Source organism: Vanellus vanellus (genome assembly GCF_965231255.1).
Source record: "Vanellus vanellus genome assembly, chromosome: 16".
Classification (NCBI taxonomy): Eukaryota; Metazoa; Chordata; class Aves; order Charadriiformes; family Charadriidae; genus Vanellus; species Vanellus vanellus.
Genome location: NC_138921.1, coordinates 2268105 through 2287160, shown reverse-complemented (window position 1 = coordinate 2287160; position 19056 = coordinate 2268105). Strand labels below are relative to the sequence as shown.

Sequence of the window (19056 nt, the reverse complement as noted above, 5' to 3'; positions counted from 1 at the left end):
TCTAAAAAAAAAAAAAAAGAAGAAGAATAAATAAATTTAAAAAAAAAAAAATAAAATAAAATTCCCGCTGTTTATAACCGAATCACTTCGGGGCCTCTCTCCAGAGCATCCCTGGTTGGGGAGGGGGTGGGTGGGTGGCACTGCGCCCCTCCTGTCCCTGTGTAATTGTGTGTGAGTGTCCCCCCCCCGGAGGGAGGTTCCCGGTGGCGGAGGGAGGGAGTTGGGGGGGGGAGCCCGGAGCTGCCGGGACAGATCCGCCCCCGCCGTCCCGGCCCTTTCTGGGCCGCCTCCAACTTCCCGGCCCGGGGCGCGGCGGGCGGACGGCGGGTTCTCTCCGCTCTCCGGTTCCCGCCGCGGCCCCTCCCCGCTGCCGGCGGCGGATGGCGGCGGCGGCGGTGGCGGAGGCGGAGGGGCCCCCCCGGCGCTCGGAGCCGCGGCCCGGCCCGCAGCGGGGAACGGGCGGGCGGCGCGGCCCGGCCCGGCGGTAGCGGAGAGCGGAGCCGGCGGTGAGTGCTTTTGGGGGGGGGGGCGGGGGGGGGGGGATCGGGGAATGGGGGGGGGGGTTGGTGGCGCTGTCCCTGTCGTCCCCGTGTCGTCCCCCCCTCCCCGAAGCCGCGTCCCGTCCCCCCCTCTTCCCCCGCACAAGTCGGCATCTGCCTCGCAGGTGGTGACACCCCCCCCCCCCGGCAGACAGACCCACCGCCCTGCGGAAGGGACCCCCCCCGCGCAGGAGACCCCCCCCGAGCAGGAGTGTCCCCCCCCCAAACAGGAGACACCCCCCGAGCAGGAGACACCCCCCCAGCTGGAGACCCCCCCCGAGCAGGAGTGTCGTCCCCCCCAAACAGGAGACCCCCCCCCAGCAGGAGACCGCCCCCCAGCAGGAGACACCCCCCAGCAGGAGACACCCCCCCCCTCCCGGAGAGACACCACCCCCCCCAAGAAAGACATCCCCCCCCCCCCCAAGGGAATGGGGACCCCCCCGGTACAGATACCGCCCCCCCCCTCCAGTAGAGACACCCCCCCCAGGGAAGGGTACAGCTCCCCCCCCCCCCGCCCCCCCAGCAGGGACAGACACCCCTCCCCCAGGACAGAGCCCCCCCGGCAGACACCACCCCAACAGAGGAGCCCCCACCCTCGGGCAGAGCCCCACAGTGCCCCCCCCAACGAAGCCCCCCCCCAGGGTTGAGAGACCACCCCCCACACCTCCCCAGGAGCAGGGACACCCCCATGGGAAGGGACATCCCCCCCCCCGAGGTGTGGGTGGCAGCAGTGGGGGGAGGGGGGGGGGGGGGGGGGGGGGGGTCACCGCCTCTGGTACCCCCCCCAATCCAGCTGGGGAGGGCAGGGGGGGGTCCTCCAGGCGTGTGTGTGTGTGTGTGTGTGTGTGTGTGTGTTTGTCCCCGGGGGCAGCCACAGGCCCTCAGGGTGTCACCTGCCCCCACGGTGGTGACACCCACCATGACTGGGCAGCTTTGGGGGGGGGGGGGGGGGTATCTCCACCACTGTCCCAGAGTGGGGTTGGGGAGGGGGGGGGGGAGACATTGGTGACAAGTGACACATTAAACCTGGGGGGAGAGGGGACACGGGGTGGCGGGGGGACACACACGGGGTGCTGGCAGGGACAGGCAGGTTCTGGAGATGGTGGTGGTGACCCTCCTGCCCACGGTTATGGGGTGGGGGAAACTGAGGCACGGAGGGGTCACCAGGGCTGGGGGGGGTGAGGGGGTCCGGGGGGGGTGTTCCCTGCCCACATCTGCCTGTATCGATGCCCATTGTCCCCCCTCACCCCCCCCAGGGCCAGCAGCTCACCATGGCCGACCCCAGTCACATCCAGTCGGCCGCCTCCAAGAGCATCCGTCCCTTCCGCTCCAGCGAGGAGTACCTGGAGGCCATGAAGGAGGACCTGGCTGAGTGGTTCAACACCCTCTACGATCTGGACATCCAGGTGGACACCTTCCTGGAGAGCCTGGAGACGGGCTGTCACCTCTGCCGACACGCCAACAATGTCAACCGCATCGCCCTGGACTTCCAGCAGCGGCACCCCGAGGTGGGCGCCCATATGCGCGTCCCCCAGAACGAGGTCATCTTCCAAGCCAAGAACGTGGTGCCTGGTTCCTTCATTGCCCGGGATAATGTCTCCAACTTCATCCAGTGGTGCCGGCAGGACCTCGGCATCCAGGATGTTCTCATGTTCGAGACCAATGACTTGGTGCTGAAGAAGAATGAGAAGAACTTTGTCCTCTGCTTGTTGGAGGTGGCCAGGAGGGGCTCCAAGTTTGGCATGCTGGCCCCCATGCTGATCCAGATGGAGGAGGAGATCGAGGAGGAGATGAGAGACCAAATGGGCTACGGCGTGCTGGGTACGTGCCAGGAGAGCCGGGACACCCAGGTGGCTGCCTACCCTGGCAGGGCCCGGCCCATCTCCCTCTGCGACCTGAAGAACCTGGATGAGCTGGTGAGACACGTTCCCCTGGGAGCCTTGTGCTTGGGTCCTGTCTGTCCACCCAATGGGCTCTCTATGGCCCATGGGAGGTCCTGTCTGTCTCTACGGTCTGTGGGAGGTCCTGTCTGTCCACCCAACCAGCTGCTCTATGGCCCATGGGAGGTCCTCTCTGTCCACCCAACCAGGCTGGCTGCAGCCCATGGGACATCCTTCTCCATCCACCCAACCAGGCTCTCCGCGGCCAGTGGGAGGTCCCCTCTGTCCACCCAACCGGGCTCTCTGTGGCCCATGGGAGGTCCTCGGCCACCCAACCAGGCCCACACGTCCTGTGGAGCCTCCTGACCTCAGGAGGGGTTATTTTGGTGGCCGCGGCCATAATCACAGGGGTCACGTGGGTGTCACCTCCACCCCTGCCACTTCCTCTCCATGGCTGGGGGAGACACACAGCGGTCCCCACCTTCTGCCTGGATCCAGCCCCCCTCCTCCTGCCCCCAGCACCTTGGGGCTGGTGTCCCCGGGGACAGACAGAGGGACGTTGGGGGGCTGCTCACAGCCATGATTTGGAGTGTCAAGAAGGTTTGGGGGGGGGATCCTCTCCAGGAGTTGGGGTGCAGGGACCCCCGCGGGTGCTGGGAGGCTCAGGAGGGATTAAAGCCGGGCTGGGTGCAGGATCCGGCCCGCGCGCGAGGCAGCGGATTAATACGGGGACAGGGGAGGGGACACTGAGGGGGGGGGGGACAGGGAGGGGGGGGGGGTCTGCCCTTCCCTGACTCCCTAAGCTCAAAGCCGTTTTTTAATTGAAACCCCGATTCCTCGTTAAGTCCCGCAGCCGCCACGCTGCGGGGGGGGGGGGGGGGAGCATCCTGCGCACCCCACCCCAACTTCCACCCAGTTCTGCTGCCAAAGGCCCCCCCCCACACACACACCCCTCTTCCTCTGCTGTTGCCCCCCAAACCCCCCCAGTCCCCCGTCCCCCCCCCCCGGCCGGGTGCTGCCAACCCCGGCTGCATTTTTCCGGGCTGCGTAATTCCTCGCCATCGGCTTTTATGGGCAGCGCTGGAGCCGGGGAGGAGCCTGAGGGTGCCGGATCCGGCCCGGCTGCTCCCCATGTGTTGTATGTGTCCCCCCTCCCTGGATGGCAGCAGGGTCAGGGACACCCCCCCCGACCCCTCCCCAGTGCCTCAGTTTCCCCAGTTGGGGCTGACCTTGCCATCCAGTTGCCGCCCCGGATGGGAACCGGAGCGGATCCTGCCTTGGTTGGATGGGCAGAAAGGCAGAACTACAAAAAAAAAAAAAAACAAAACAAAACCAACATTAAAAAAAGAGGAATTAATTATAAAACTATATAAAAAAAAGAGGAATTTATTATAAAATAACCCACTCAACAAATTTAGGGATGGGGGAGGTGGCGCTGTGTTGTCGTCCCCCCCCCGACACACACACACACTTTCCCTGGGCCAGAGCAGGATGCGGCCGTGTCCCTGCGTCCCCCCCCCCCGGTGGCTCCCGGCCTAATCCCTGACGTCAGCCCCTGGCCCCGGGCGGCCGCCCCACATAGAGCGGGCAGCTGGCGGGCAGGCAACGTCGGCCGGCAGCCCCCCGGCGATGGGGGGGGCAGTGTCCCCTGGCCAGCCCCCCCCCCCCCCCCAAACCCTCCCTTCGGCTTTTTATCGGTGCCAGATGCTAAAGTTATTTGGGGGGAGGCAAAAAAAAAAATATGGGTGTTTAAGCCTTTTCTGTGGGCGGATGTGGGGTGCAGAGGTGCCTGCCCCATAGCGGGGTGTTTGGGGAAGGGGGCGGGAGGCAAATCCCCCGTGGTTTGGGGATTAGCAGGGCTGGGGGGATTTTCTCCTTCGCAGTTTTGGGGTGGCGCTGAGCTCCCCACACCCGGGGGTCCCGGAGCGGGTGGGCTCTGTGGAGCGGGGCTGGCGGCAGATGAAGCGAGTTGTGCCCGTTCTCAGCCTGCTGAAGGGGTGGGCCGGCTGTGGGAAGCCCCCCCAACCCCCAACCCCACGCCGGGCCACTCACCCAGGGCGTGTGGGTGCTGTGGGTTCCCCCCACTGCCCGGGGCTGCCCCCCACTGCCCGGGGCTGCCCCCCACCGCCCAGGTCTGCCCTGAGAGCCACCAGCTCAGGCTCCCACACAAACCCACCCAAGTCGGGGGGGGGGGGGAGCTGCCAGGCTGGGGCCAAGCCAGCTCCCCCCCTCTCCGTGGGCTCTATGCAGCCCTTCCGCCTGCACCTATCTATAGGGGCCAGCCCTATAGATGGGGGTCTGCGCCCCCACACCTCCCCCGACCTCTCCCCTCTCTGCCGGTAGGTGCGGGAGATCCTGGGCTGCTGCTCCTGCCCCTCGCAGTTCCCCATGGTCAAGGTCTCCGAGGGTAAATACAAAGTGGGCGACTCCAACACCCTCATCTTCGTCCGAGTAAGAGCCACCGCCGCCGCCGCGTCTCTCACCCCATCACCCCCTCCCACCACGCCGGGACCACCCCCCCCCCCCAACTCTCCTCCTTCCCCCGCTCCTCGCCACGGTGGGGACACATCCTGAGGCACCCCATGGTGGGGTGGACCCCAAGCTGAATTTACTCCCCCACATTGGGGACCTGGCGGGGGGGGGGGGGGGGGAAAGGGCTGTTTGTGGCCAACATGCGTAGCTCCCCCCCTCTTCCCCCCCCAGGAGTGAGGTGGGTTTTTTGGCCACATCCTGGGGGTGACCCGGGCTGTCCGCAGGTGCTGAGGAGCCACGTGATGGTGCGCGTCGGCGGTGGCTGGGACACACTGGAACATTACCTGGACAAGCACGACCCGTGCCGCTGCTCCTCCCTCTGTGAGTGCCCCCGGGGACCCCCCACCCACTGCCATCCCCCAGCCAGCTCCAGCCCAGCTCACCACGTTTCGTCACTCCCAGCAATCCGTGGGGCTCCTTTCCCTGGGGTTGGGCTGCTCGGGGTGCTGATCCGGCTGAAAGGGAAAATGGGAGAGTGAGAAAAAGCAAGCTTTTAACCCAATTAATTCCCCAAGGTGATTAACCCTACAGCCTTGGAAACGCCCTTGGGAAAAGGCGGGTGTCAGCGCGACGTGAGGGGGATGTGGGTGGCAAGGGATGTACCCCCCTGACCCCCTGGTGTCTCCCTTTCCAGCTCACCGCCTGCCCCAGCCCCGCACCCCGGGCTTCTCCCCGCAAAAACCAGCTCCTGGCAGCTTCTCCCCTGCGCCCTGCGCCCCCAGCCCCAGCACCTCCCGCCGTGCCCGCGCAGCCGGCCCCCCCTCGGGCGGGGGGGACAGCAGCCACACCAGAACGGAGCGGGGCAGCCACCAGCTGAAGGGTGTCGGGGACACGGGCATCCCAAAGCCACTGGCCAGTGCCAAGCAGGAGGGGCTGCCCCCACGGGGCAGCCTGGCCTCCCTGTCCAGCTCTGCCAGCCCTTCGAGGAGCCCCGCCGAGCCGCGGGCAGCCGGCACCCTCAGGTAGGGTACCCATGGGTGCTGCTTGGGGTGGGCTGGGGGGGGGACAATTGCCTGCTGTCACCCTGTGTCAGAGAAAGGAAGCCCAGCCCAGCTGGGGATCCCCCACTGCCTCCAGGCTCAACCCCACAGCAAGGCCCAGCCCCATGGCAAGGCCTCAACCCCGTGACAGGGCCCAGCCCCATTGGAGGCCTGAGCCCCACAGCAGGGCCCAGTACTATGGGAGGCCTCACACCCACAGGGGCTGGCTCCATAACAAGGCCTCAGCCCCATGACAAGGCCTCAGCCCCGTGGGAGGCCTCAGCTCCACTGCAAGGCCTCAGCCCAACAGGGGCCAGCCCCATAGCAAGGCCTCAGCCCCACAGCAAGGCCTCAGCCACACAGGGCCTGGCCCTATGGCAAGGCCTCAGCCCCACAGTAGGGCCCAACTCCACAGCAGGCCTCAGCCCCATGGCGGACGCCCCGCCGTGGGGCTGGGGCCTGCCATGGGGCAAAGGCCTCGTCCCCCGTGAGGCCTGGTGAAGCCCCGACCCACCCCTGCCCCATGCCACCCGTACTCTGTGGGTCACGGCCATGGAATTCCCCTCGCCTCCACCCCCCCCTCCCCCGCCACCTTCTCTTCCCGCCGCTGCCAGTGCGCAGGCGCGGTACGCACGGCGTGCGGCGGGGCGGGGCTTGTCGGGGCCACGCCCCCGCCAATGATTGGCAGGCGGGGCGGGAGGGAGGGAGGGGCGTACGGAGGGAATTGGGGGAGTGGGGGGAATTGGGTGGAATGGAAGTACAATGAGGCAAGGGGGGGGGAATGGGGGAATGGGGGGAATGGGGAGCAATGGGGGAATGGGGGGCAATAGGGAGTGGAATGGGGGCAATGGGGGAATGGGCGGCAGTGGGGGAATGGGGGGGCAATTGGGGTATGGGGAAGTGGGGGGGCAATGGGGAGAATGGGGGGCAATTGGGAAATGGGGAGAATGGGGGAATGGGGGGGCAATGGGGAGTGGAATGGGGGCAATTGGGAGAATGGGGGGCAATGGGGAGAATGGAGGGCAATGGGGGAATGAGGGGGCAATTGGGGTATGGGGAAGTGGGGGGGCAATGGGGAGAATGGGGGGGCAATGGAGGAAGGGGAGGCAATGGGGAGAATGGGGGGCAATGGGGGAAACGGGGGGAATGGGGGGGCAATTGGGGTATGGGGAAATGGGGGGCAATGGGGCAATGGAGGGGCAATGGGGAGTGGAATGGGGGCAATGGGGAGAATGGGGGGCAATGGGGGAAACGGGGGGAATGGGGGGGAATGAGGGGGCAATTCGGGTATGGGGAAGTGGGGGGGCAATGGGGAGAATGGGGGGGCAATGGAGGAAGGGGAGGCAATGGGGAGAATGGGGGGCAATGGGGGAAACGGGGGTAATGGGGAGAATGGGGGGGAATGGGGGGGAATGGGGGGGCAATTGGGGTATGGGGAAATGGGGGGGCAATGGGGGAATGGGGCAATTGGGAGTGGAATGGGGGGCAGTGGGGAGAATGGGGGGACAATGGGGGTGGAATGGAGGGCAATTGGGGTATGGGGAGAATGGGGGGCAATGGGAATGGAGGTGGAAAAGGGGCAGTGGAGGAATGGGGGGGCAATGGGGGTGGAATGGGGTGGAGTGGAGGGGGAATGGGGGAAATTGGGGGCAATGGGGGGGTGGAATGGGGGGCAATGGCGGGGTGCCACGGGGGGTGTAATGGGGGGCATTGGGGTGCAAGGGGGAAAATAGGGGGAGCAAGGGGGGGCAATGAGGGAATGGGGGGCAGTGGGGGGTTGCAATAATGGGGGCAATGGGGGGGAATGGTGGGTGCAATGGGGGGCAGTGGGGTGAATGGGGGAGTGCAATGGGGGGGTGCAATAAGGAGCCAATGGGGGGGCAATGGAGGGGAATAGGGGGCAATGGGGGAAATGGGGGGAGCAATGGGGAATCAATGGGAGTAATAGGGATGCAGTGGGGGGCAATGGGTTCTGCTATGGGGAGGAATGGGGGGGGCAGTGGGGGCACAATTAAGGGGGGGAATGGGGGGTTCAATGAGGGTGTGCAGTGGGGGGTGCAAAGGGGGGCAATGGGGGGGATGGGGAGTGCAGTTGTGGGGGCAATGGAGAGGCACTGGGGGGTAACTGGGAGGGGGGGGGTGTGTGTGCAATGGGGGGTGCACTGCCCACCCCCTGACCCCTTCCACGTCCCCCCCCCCAGGCCCCGCGCCCGCCGCTGCTCCGGCGACAGCGACTCCTCCGCCTCCTCCGCCCAGAGCTGCCCCCCCCGTCGCCGGGACCCCCCCCGGGGGGCTCAGCCCTCCCCTCCCTCCCGACCCCCCCCGGAGGAACGGGGCCGCTCTCGGGTCCCCAACGGGCCTGGCCGAACCCCGCCGCGGGCTCGTAGCCACGGTCGCCCCCCTGGCCCCCAACCCCTGCTCCTCATCAGCCGCCGGCCCGACGGCCAACACTCCTGGACGAGGGCAGAGCCCCCCTCCCGCCGGGGCCGGACCCCCCCCCGCCGCTCCTCCCTGCAGGAGGGGGTCCCCGGGGACCCCCCCGATGGCGGGGAGCTGGAGGAGCTGGGCTGGGGGCTACGGACCCCGCTGCGGTTGGAGCCCGGGCAGGAGCAGCAGCTCTTCCGACGGCTGGAAGAGGAATTTTTGGCCAACAAGAGGTTGATGGCGGAGCTGGAAGATGGGGAGAACCCCCCCGGACCCCCGCCGCCGCCGCTGCCGCCTCCCCCCGGTCCCGCCGCCGATTCGGCTTATTGCTCCTCCAGCTCTTCCTCCTCCTCCCTCAACGTCTTCGCCAAGCAGGATGGCCGGCGGAGCGGCAACGGCAGCGGGAACGGCCCCCCGCCGCCGGCCGCCCCCGAAACGGGGGACGCGGGGGGCCGACGGGCCCTCTCCAGCTCCTCCGACGAAAGCTGCTGCTTCCCGGCCTCCTGGGAGACCCGGGAGACGCGGGGAGGCCCCGAGTCCGACACCGACTGGGCGCCGGGAGAGGACGAGTTGGGGGAGATGGCGGAGCCCCCCGCCATGGCGGAGGGTCCCCCGGGGGTCCCCGAGCCGGTGCCTTCCCTCCCCGCGCCGTCCCCGCGCCCCCTGGCCAAGCCCCGCCTGGACACCCAGCCCCACAAGAAGCCCTCCAAGATCCCCACCCCACGGGGCTATGGGGCAGCCCCCCGGCCCCCCAAGCCTGGGGAGCATAAGCCCTGGGGGGCTCTGCAGAGTGTCCTCTCCTCCTTCCTGGAGCCCACCTGGGTCCCACGGGAGCGCGAGGGGCTGGACGAGGACGCCTGGCCGTGAGATGCCCAGCTTGGTGGCCACGGCTCGGTGGCCATGGCTTGGTTGCCATGGCTTGGTGGCCATGCCACCCCCTGGGACATTGTGGAGCTGCTGCTGGTGATGGCACCTGCATGGAAAGGCCCCGGCAAAGCGATGGCCGTGGACCCGGGGTGGCCGGGGGGGTGGGACTCCTTCGCTTGGTGACTTGTTGGCAGTTGAGGTTGGGCCCTGCGAGGAGCCCCCCGGCCCCAGCCAGGCGCAAAGGGACCCGCACGCGTCCCAGTCCCACGGGGAGCGGTTCCATAGGGGTGGCCATGGTGTGGCCACGCTGGTGGCCGGAGCAGAGAGCTGTGTCCCAGTCCCCTGGGAACAACGTTGGAGAGCAACCGGCTCATCGCTTCTGATCTTTGTCTCCTCTTCTTGTCATCCCCTCTTAGCCTTCTCCTCCTGTCATCTCCTTTTCATGTCATTTTCTCCTTTTCTTGTCCTTCTTCTCTTTGTCCTTCTCCTGTTCTTGGCCTTATCCTCCTCTTGTCATCTTCTCTTCGTGTCCTCTTCCTCTTCTTGGACTTGACTTCTCTTGTTCTCCTCTCCTCTCCTCTCCTCTCCTCTCCTCTCCTCTCCTCTCCTCTCCTCTCCTCTCCTCTCCTCTCCTCTCCTTTCTTCTCTTCTGTTCTCTTTTCTTCTCTCATCTTCTTCTTTCTTCTCTTGTTCTCCTCTTCTTTCTTCTCTCTTCTCTTCCTCTTTCTTCTTCTCTTCTCTTCTTCTTCTCTCCACATCTGAGGCGACTTGGGGACATGCAGCTTGTTGTCACAACCTGTATTTTTGGGGGTCGCTTGTTCCTCTCCAGCACCCGGCAGCCCCCATCTGGCCACAGCTGCGTCTGTAGCATGTTGATGTCCCTAAGGCGGGATGGGGCTATGCGTGGAGCCCCCTGCCTGGGCCACCGCGGTCCCCACCCCTCCAGCCCCACGCATCCCCCCCAAGCCAGTAAAGACCAATGGAGCTGAACCCACTGCCTCCAGTTGTCTGTCCTGGGGGGCTGGGACGTGCCGGTGGGGAGGAGGAGGGACGCGAGACCCCCTGAGCCCAAGGGATGAGGGCTTTAGGGGGACTGGGAGGTGTGGAGGGAAGAGCTGGGGTGAGGGTCAGCCCTGATGTTCTGCACCCCACTGCAGCCATGGCTGCATCTGGGACCCCTCCATGTCCCCAAAGCCCCTGGGGCTGCCTGGGGCCAGAATTGCTCCGTGGCCGAGAGTCTTCACCCGAGAGCCACTCACCAGGGGGACACGGCCATCGTCTGGTGGTGGCCAAGGGCTGGGCAGGTTGTAGGTTGCCGTGGGGTCCAGACCTCCTGGTGGCCACCACCCTGCTGTGACTTGGGGGTTCCCAAAGCGGGGTGTCCACTGTGGTCCCTGCCCTGCACCTCCCCTGGGTGCGGGGCTGGTGTCCTATAGGGTGTCCTAGAGCAGTGCCAGTGCCCCACAGGCTGCCTGGTACTGGTACCAGTGCTCGGTGGGATGTCCCAAAGCAGGACTCAGTGCTCATGCCCATCCCCGCTCATGCCAGCACTGTCCCCCCGCAGGGACCAGCTGCACCTCCTGGGGACAACCATCCCAAACCCCAGGAGGGGCTCAGGGGCCGGGAGGGGACCCTGCATCCCCCCAGCACTGGGCACCATGAGGATGCTGCTGTAGACCTTGGTGGAACCATTAGAGGCTCCAGCTTCAGGCTGCAGCAGAGCACAGGGCAAAGAGCTGCTGCTCAACCTCCCATAGGACCATCCTGTCCCCGGAGAGGCGCTGAGCCCCGTTTCCGCTGGCCGCGCGCCCAGCGCCGGGCAATTTGCTGTTTCAGGCCTCGCCGAGCCCGAGGCCACGGCCACCAACCCCAGAGAGGGCTTCTTATCTCCTCCCTGGGAGGGCAGGGCACTGCCGAGAGGAAGCTCGCAGCATCCCGCTTCCCTCGGGATGACGGGGCCGTAGCCAAGAAAACGAGATCGGGGTACCAACAGCAGCTCCGTGGGCAGATGTCACTTTTATTCAACGTTCGCTTAAAACAAGTGAACATACAATATATTTTATATTTTATATATTAGATATTTCCTGCACCGAACGCTTCTAGTTAGGGGTGACCCATGGCTTAATTTGGGGGAGGGGGAGGAAGGAGTAGTGTCACCGCGGGGGAAGGCAGCACGGTCCTCTCCGGCACCCACGGGTGACAGCGGGAGGGGAGAGGGAGCCGTGGGGCTGGGGAGGGGGCTGGCTGCCCCAGTTTGGGGAGGGGGAGGGGGGGGAGGGCAGAGGGCAGTGTGAGTTGATGCTCGGAGCCCTCCCAGCTCCACCGCAGGAGCCGGAAAAGCCCTTTTTTTTTTTTTACAGCCTCAAATTTGAGATCCACAAGCCCTTACGGGACCTTTAGAAACAGCCGCCGTGGGGAGACCATCTCCGAAGGGTCGAGGGTCACCCACGGCTCGCCCGAAGCAGGGGCCAAAAATCAGGGAGAAGAAGGAAGAAGCCAAAGCCGTTTCCCACCTGCTCCGGGGCGCACTGAGCTCTGCGCCGCAGGGGATGCCCGTGGCCCCGAAAAGGCTGCGAGCGAGCCCCGAGGGTGCCATTCCTAAATTGAGGAGCGTCAAACCCTTCACCGGACACCACCACAGGCAGAGACGAGACTCAGCGCCAGTGCGGCAGCTCGGCAAAAGGAAAATCAAAAAGAAAAAACACACCCAAAAAAATAGCAGTGACAGAGAGCCAGAGGGTGAAACGGCTCTTTGAGGGGACAACATCAGCAAGGAGGACACCGCATCACTCACACAGAGATTTCTACAGGGATGCAGGGACCGGCCGGGACACCCCCATCCTCCTCCGCTCGCCCCAGTCCCGCCGGGAATGGGAACGCCGGTTGCGTTTTTGGTGGGGGGGTCCGATGGGAGTTTGGGCAGGGGCCGGTTCCGTGGTGGGAAGGAGAGGAGACATGCACGCAGCTCCTGCCCTGCGTCCCGGGGCGGGAAAGGGAGGAGAGAAAGAGGAGGAGGAGGAGGAGGATGGGCTGCGGCAGCACCTTAGTTCTTCAGGATGGTTTCGTAGGCTTGGTAGACGTACTGGGACACCTCCGGCGCTCGGCATTTCAGGGACAACTGCGGAGAGAGAGGAGGAGAGATGGGGGTGTCACGGCACACAGCCCCACGGCGCTGAGCCGCCAGCCCCAAAGCACAAAGCCCTGCATGCTGCAGCATCCCCCACCCCGCAGGGCAGCCTCAGCTCCTTATTTCGGCTGGATAAGAGATATTAAAAGGCACCGAGCCCCCCTAAATGACACCCCCCCCCCCACCACCACCCCCCGGTTCTCCCCACGGCCGGTTGAGGAGCAGAGACATCCGCATGCAGCGCAGGCAGGGAGGAAGGCAGAAGCACGCACACGCGTCGGCTCTTGGGGTTCGATTCACCCGCCCGCGGCTCGAGGGTGAACGGTTCCCCCAAACCGTACGAGCCCCCTTCGGTTATTTGCTCCGAGATTAAATATTCAACGGCTCTGAACTCAATTAACTCCTCAGCCCGCAGGGGAGCGGAGAGAGCTCAGCACAGCGCTGCTGAGCGGGGAAACCTCCGGGATAAGGATTTGCAGCTCTCCTCATCCCAAGTGAACGCGGGAGGGTGGTGGGAAACACCCTGACCCTTTATAACGTTCACTCCCAAGGAAGGTCCGCTTTCGGCATCTCCCGGCCGGGAGGGAGAGGCACCGAGAGACACTGCGGGTTAAAACGGGGGAGAAATAACCAGGCAGCAGCCAGAAACAGCCCAAAGCCGGGGTAAAAAAAAAAAAAAAACCAAAACAACAGTCCGCTAACCTCCAAATCCTGCAACAGCGGGCAGGCCGGCGAGGGCAGGCGGCAGCGGGTACGGAGATACACAGAGAGGTGAGTCAAGGAGGACCACAGCTCATTCCCAACCCAAAGAAAACAGGTTGCGAGGAAGGTGGGGAAGGGGCCGGGGCAAGCGGGACGTGGGGCTGGATGATGCCCGCTACGAGGACAGACCCTCTGCTCCGAGGCCGTCCGCAGCTGCCCAGCACCGCAGGCAGAGCCGGGTGAACCCCAGGAAGGGGATGGACTTGTTTTGTTTTGGGGTTTGTTTGTTGTTTTTTTATTATTATTATTTTTTTGAACGAAGTGGTGGTGGGTTGGGACATCTCTGCTCCCTTTAGCTGCCACCACGGTGCCACCCCGGTACCGGGAGGACAGCCCGAGCGCTGCTGGCCGGCACAGACCGTGTCTCACCCCAGGACTGGCACAGAGGAAGGAAGGAGATGGCACTGAGAGCAGCCCAGAGAGGCGTCCCGCCACCGCAGACGTGCTGCAGGACCATCCAGCCCAACCCAAGCTCTGAGCGGAGAGCGGGGAAGGCAGAGTGGGGCAGCAGGGTGGGCAGCGACCTCGGCTGGGTCATCTCGGAGGAAGGCAGGGGAAGGGGCGTACCGTGAAACTGGGATTGCTGGGCTGGATCCTGAGCTCTGCCAGCACCCAGATACCGTTGGTGAGCTTCAGGGACTGGTAGAGCATGTCTTGACCCTCCACGTTCCTCTTGGCGATGGTGAAGATGTTGCTGCCTTGGAGCTTGCTGCTAACGGCGTCTGCGTGGGAGGAGAGAGGTGCTGTGGGGGCTGCGCATCAGCTCCCTTCGGACCCGCTCCTGCCCCATCTCCTCCTCCCCGTGAGGCAGCACATCCAAAAGCCGCCGTTCCCCACGCAGCGAGGAGAAGGGCTCTATTCAACCCGGCTCCCGCATCCTCCCCCGGGAGAGCAGGCGACAGCCCAGAGCTCGATTCACAAGCGGAGCCGCCCCGCTTTGCTCCGCAAAGGTCAGCTCGCCGCTGCCAGCGGGACTGAAAGGACTTGGCTGTCCCTGCCCAGGGTTTGCACGTCCCGCCTGGCACCGGAGAAGGAGCTGGAAGAGCGAAAAAGGCACCAGGAAGCCTGGTCCCAGCTCCTGCCCACGGCTGCCTGCGAGCACGGGACGTGCCCGTGGGATGGCCGGGACGGGCTGCATGATCCAGTTCAGCGTCTCCGCAGCGAGACTGGTGCCAGGGTGGGCACAGGAACTGCCCCCGGCGGCAGGGACATCCCCAGCCCAGAGGATGCCACATTTTTACAACTAGCTCCCATCTCCCCATAGCCTGGGCTGGGATAACTGGGATGAGCTGGTCACCGGCAGCCAGCTACGAGCTGAGCCAGGTCCTTCTGAAGGGTTTGGACCTACCTGCGTTGAGAGAACAGTCTTTGATCTGGAACTGGGCCTCGTTCTCGTTGGGAATGTCCTTCCAAGTGGCCAGGAACATCTGCCGCTCTGCAGCGAGGAACGAAACCAACGCAGCGATGAAGCTACAACCTCAGCCGCTCCCCCAAAGGTGGGGGACACAGGGGCCACGCTGCCACATCGCCAGCAGCTAAAGGGATCTCACCCTGCCGCATGGCCATCCCCTCCAGCAGCTTCCCAAGAACCCCACCACAGGAATGGTACCCACTTTGGGGGGGCTTAGCAAGCTGCGCTGGCTCGGGGAAGAGCACCAGTGAGCGCCAGAGAAGGCAAAATGAGCAGCGAGCAAAGCTCTCCCCGGCAGTGAGGAGTTAGAGAAGGTGGCTCAGACCATCTCAGGCAGCCACAGTGTGGTCACACCGGAATGGCATTGTCCCCATGGCTGGGAAGGTGGCTGGGAGGATTTCAGGAGCCAGGAGGGCACCTACAGACCGGTGGCAAAAGTACACCGCAGCCACCCACGCTCCAACTCACCCATCTTCCCGTCCTCCACGAAGAGGATGTGCAGCGGGTACAGGGTGCTGAAGTAGAAGACGTCGATGTTGTTTTTCACCGCGACCTGGGACGGAAGGACACGGGGATGTCAACACCTCCTCGGACCTACAGCAGGCGAGTGGTTCCCAAAGCGAGTATCCCATCCCATCCCATCCCATCCCATCCCATCCCTCCTCAGCCGGGCATTATCCAGTAAGCACCACAGGCAAGAGAGTGGCAGCTGCCAGAAGGGAGCTGGGACAAGCCAGCACCCGTGCCAGCGTGCTCCCAGGGGTGCCACTGTCCCCAGTGTATAGGGGGAAATGGGGGAGCTGCCAGGGCTGCACCCCTTCAGCCGCCTTCTCCCAGCTCCCTCCTGGGAACCACAGCTCCACCGTCTCCCCCGGCACTGGGACACTGCGAGCAGATGCTCTGCCCAGGTTCGGCTCTGCCGTTGGCAGCATGGATCCTCCTCCGCAGAGGAAGCGGTCTGTGCACAGCTGGATGTCAGATCGGAGTCAGGCTGAGCTCTGACAGCAGAGGAGATGAGCTGAGCGTTTCTTCTCTCCTGGTTCCTGCTGTCACGCCTCCCTCCGGCTCCCTCCCAAGGGAGCACGCTCACCCTGGGAGGTTCCAACGTTCCCCACCTGAAGATTGTTGAGAGGGTCCATCTTCATGACGGAGCCGACGGTGTTCAGCGGAAGGGAGATCTCCACGGACTGGTTGGGGGCGAGAGGCGCGTGGACCTGGAGAGGAGCTGCCGGGGCCAGGCCGAAGCTGGGGGGGGGACACCCGAGGAGGGCAGGGGGGGTCAGGGTGGGGGACCGCAGAAGATGGTAGAAAGCTCTGCCCGTCCGCTCCTGGCCAACCTCGGGACTCCCTGTCTTCCTCCACTCCGATCCCAGGAACACCCCAGCTCACCTTGCACAATCCAGGACCACCCCACCCTGGGGCAATAACAGGTAGCCCCAAAATCTTACCCCTTCCTCCTACAAAACCTCACACCCATTTTCCTGCACCAGTCCCTCAGGGCCATCCCTTGTTGTGTCCCTTTGAGGGGACAAAGAGGTATCGGTTCACCAGGAGGACAAATACCGGGACAGTGGTCAGACCCCGGAGGAACAGCCTCTTCAGTCAACTTCTTAGAGGCTTTGGTTTGATGATCATCACCACCACAGCCATCAGAGAGAGAAGGGTCATCACGTGAGGCTGTTCCCAGCCCTTGCAGCCCTTTCCTCCCACCCTTTTCCGCAAGCAAACCGCTCCAGGGCTGAGCTCGGAGGTGTCACGCAGCGTCTTCACCAGTCCCTGCCCAGGGGGACCTCACCTGTTGCGGTTGAACTGGATGGCGAAGTCAGACATGACCTGCAGAGCCTTGTTCGTTAGCACGAGGTCCATGGAGATGGAGCCCACCTGCCGGCTGAAGGTGCCAGAGATCTCCAGCCCCTTGGCCTTCATGGCAGGGAGCCAGACCTGGGTTAAGGAGACAAGAAATCTTTGGAGTTTTACCCAAAACGAACCCTTCGGTGCTCTCCAGCCTGGCAGGTTTGCAAACCGTTTCACGGCCACCGACACGGAGTCGACACAGTCACCCCCACCCGGGCTGCGGGATGCTGCTGCCGAGTCCTCCAAACCTCATCCCACACACCGGGAAACAGCACAGCCCCAAAAATCAAAGACACGAGCTGACGGAGCCTTGCTCTCCCCTCTGCTTAGGGCTCTGTGCCGCCCAGGGGAACACACAGACCGCCTCTGCCCCGCGTCCCCGCACCCGGGCGAGCACTGTAACATCTTCTTCACCTTTAGACGACCACCCTCACCCATCTCGTTACCACGCTAGGAAGAGGCAGCTCGTCTTCCACCTCCCCACGAGGTGACCCTGCAGCGTGGAGCGGGCACGGGGGGTGTCTCTGCCCCCCCTTAATGCCACAGCCCTGAGCTTTGCCAGCAGCTGGGGCTCAGCTGGCCCACTCACCGTTTTGGGTGCCACGTAGGATCCCGACAGGGTCCCCACCCCACCGGTGAGGTCGAAGAGGTCTCCCAGGCCGCTGCCGAGGGGCGCTCCCAGGTTCGCAGGCATCGCAGCGCTGGGCGCCGGCGCGAAGCCGCCGCCGCCGCCACCCATCTGCGGGAGACATGGGAGTGGGTTACGGGGAGCACCGCGGGGCCGGGGAGAGGAAGAGGAGGAGGAGGAGGAGGAGGAGGATGCAGAGGGTGAGAGAGGGGTACGGGCGCGAGGGCACACTCACGGCAGGGCTGCCTCCCGCATCGCTTCGCAGCTGCAAGAGAAGAAAGGGGCGTCAGCAGGGGCAGGGGTCAGCGCGCCGAGGGCGCGGGGGTCCCACAAAACACCCCATCGAGGGCACTGCCTCAAAGCATCAGTGTGGGCTAGCGAGGATCCGGAGGCAATAGGGATGCTCCAGCGGTCCCAGAGCTATTTGGGGAGCCGGTTGTCCCCAGAGGGAAGCGAGGTGTCACTGGGGCACTGAAGAGGAGGGCTCAGGCTGCGTGGGATGGGGGGGGCAAGGGCAGGCACCGGGGCTACGCATGGTGTAGAGGGCTAAGAAAAGGGCTGATCCATACCCCTTCCGACTCGTCCCCCATCTCCAAGCAGAAGCAGGCAAGGCGGAGAGAAGAGCCAGCCGCATGCAGAGACAAGCCAGGAGAGAAAAAGAGACAAAAACCAGAGAGACAAGAGAAGGGGAGGAGGGAAGAGAGGTTAGTCCTGCTGCACTGCTGACCCATCCCTCTGTCCCTGACTGCCTCAGAGCCAGGGGACACACCGTGACCGGGGGTTTCTTGTCCCCACAGTCATTGCCAGCCCGTTACCAAACCCTGCAAACCCAGGAAAGAGCCAGGGCGGCACTTGGATTACAGACCAGGAGAGGCAGCAGGCAAAGAACCAGCGACGCTGCTTCCCCTTAAGGAATATCCGCTGGATTTTACGAGTGGTGGAGAAAACTCCAAACTTTTCCTTTGGGGAGTCCAGACTATCGCCAGCACCTATGGGGAAGGTGGTCCCAACCAGAGGAGGAGGGATGGAAACCTCCCCTGCAGCCAAACCGCTGCTCGAGTTTGCGTTCCCAGGAGGACAAGCTGTCACCTCCAGATGTCCCAGCGCAGAAGACACCCATTAAAGCACCCCAAGGACCGGGAGATGGCATGTCTCAACCCAGCCCCACAGCAGCTTGGGGCAAATTCCCATTTCACACAGTTGTGGGGTTCAGAGGGGGACCCAGGAGGAGCAGTCACCCCTGCAGCACCGCACAGACAGTGGGAGCATCTACACAGACCTCATGTACCGAAAGAAAAAGGCGCTCAGGAGCACTACTCCCCTGCCCCGCTCCGGCTATCCAATGATGACAAGATAAATTAGGGTGCAGTGCCCCTCAGTCTTCACCAGCCGCAGAAGGAAAGGACTAGCCTGGGTGTCACCGGGCAGACAAGCCTGTCCCATCCCCAGGAGCTCCAAAGAGACGTGAGCATCAAACCCAGCACGACGCTGCCAGGGAAGTCGGGCAAGGAAAGGAGCGCGTGGGGCTGTGACATACCAGGCTGTCCAAGCCACCTCCGAGGAGGTCCACAGCGCCCATCTGCACGGAGGAGGTGGCGATGGGAGGTCCGCTCACTGGCGGTCCCAGGTCCAGGTTCAGCAGGTCACCCAGCAGGTCGCCCTGAGTGGGGATGACGGCCGGCTGCTCCGCTGCCTGCACCGCCGAGGGGGCTGCATCGGGGCTCTCGGCGCTTTCGCTCCTAGAGGGAACAGCAAAGGAAAGACGTGAGATCCTGAGGAGGTCCGGCTGAGCCCACAGATCTCGCTGGAGACACAAGTTCACCCAGCTGGGCTTCGCAGCGAGTGTTCAAAGAGACACCCCTGTCCCAGCACGGCTCCCAAAACTTCAACACATTCTCATCGAGATCACCTTCCACTTAGGTCTGAGATCACTCCTTCAGCCTTCTAAGGACAGTATCGAATCCATACAGCCCCACTCCTACTGGGGAACACCTCCCCTTGGGAAAGGGGGTCCCAGCTTAGAGCACAGCGGACTCAGCCAACTCCGCACGG

General features: G+C 64.3%; 2 protein-coding genes across 4 annotated transcripts in view; one reads left to right on the top strand and one right to left on the bottom strand.

The window, feature by feature from the left end:
• The first annotated feature begins 276 nt into the window (after positions 1 to 276).
• Positions 277 to 10200, top strand: GAS2L1 (growth arrest specific 2 like 1). Of its 2 annotated transcripts, XM_082491398.1 has the most exons (6): positions 277 to 506; positions 1796 to 2455; positions 4763 to 4870; positions 5176 to 5272; positions 5586 to 5913; positions 8133 to 10200. In XM_082491398.1, exons 2-6 carry the CDS (start codon positions 1811 to 1813, stop codon positions 9220 to 9222), a joined length of 2268 nt encoding a protein of 755 aa, XP_082347524.1. In that variant the 5' UTR covers positions 277 to 506; positions 1796 to 1810; the 3' UTR covers positions 9223 to 10200. The 2 variants fall into 2 exon arrangements, with proteins under 2 accessions (XP_082347524.1, XP_082347523.1); XM_082491397.1 differs by lacking the exon at positions 277 to 506 and having other exon boundaries at positions 1728 to 2455.
• Positions 10201 to 11226: 1026 nt separating this feature from the next.
• Positions 11227 to 19056, bottom strand: part of AP1B1 (adaptor related protein complex 1 subunit beta 1) — a 29004-nt gene continuing 21174 nt past the window's right edge. The window contains exons 15-24 of one of the 2 annotated variants that reach the window (XM_082491796.1): positions 18542 to 18743; positions 17574 to 17594; positions 17240 to 17269; positions 16966 to 17115; positions 16318 to 16463; positions 15638 to 15767; positions 14991 to 15075; positions 14460 to 14546; positions 13679 to 13833; positions 11227 to 12340 (exon numbers count right to left, since the gene is read on the bottom strand). In XM_082491796.1, the coding sequence (XP_082347922.1) occupies positions 12266 to 12340; positions 13679 to 13833; positions 14460 to 14546; positions 14991 to 15075; positions 15638 to 15767; positions 16318 to 16463; positions 16966 to 17115; positions 17240 to 17269; positions 17574 to 17594; positions 18542 to 18743 (1081 nt within the window). In that variant the 3' untranslated portion in view covers positions 11227 to 12265. The remainder of the gene's footprint in view (positions 12341 to 13678; positions 13834 to 14459; positions 14547 to 14990; positions 15076 to 15637; positions 15768 to 16317; positions 16464 to 16965; positions 17116 to 17239; positions 17270 to 17573; positions 17595 to 18541; positions 18744 to 19056) is intronic. The other variant, XM_082491797.1, reaches the window with a different exon arrangement.

Excerpts from the sequence above, each read along its gene's own strand:
- GAS2L1 (XM_082491397.1), top strand. The coding sequence starts at position 1,766 with ATGCCCATTGTCCCCCCTCACCCCCCCCAGGGCCAGCAGCTCACCATG. Across the intron at positions 2,456-4,762 it reads TGAAGAACCTGGATGAGCTG|GTGCGGGAGATCCTGGGCTG; the intron begins GTGAGACACGTT and ends CTCTGCCGGTAG. Across the intron at positions 4,871-5,175 it reads ACACCCTCATCTTCGTCCGA|GTGCTGAGGAGCCACGTGAT; the intron begins GTAAGAGCCACC and ends GGCTGTCCGCAG.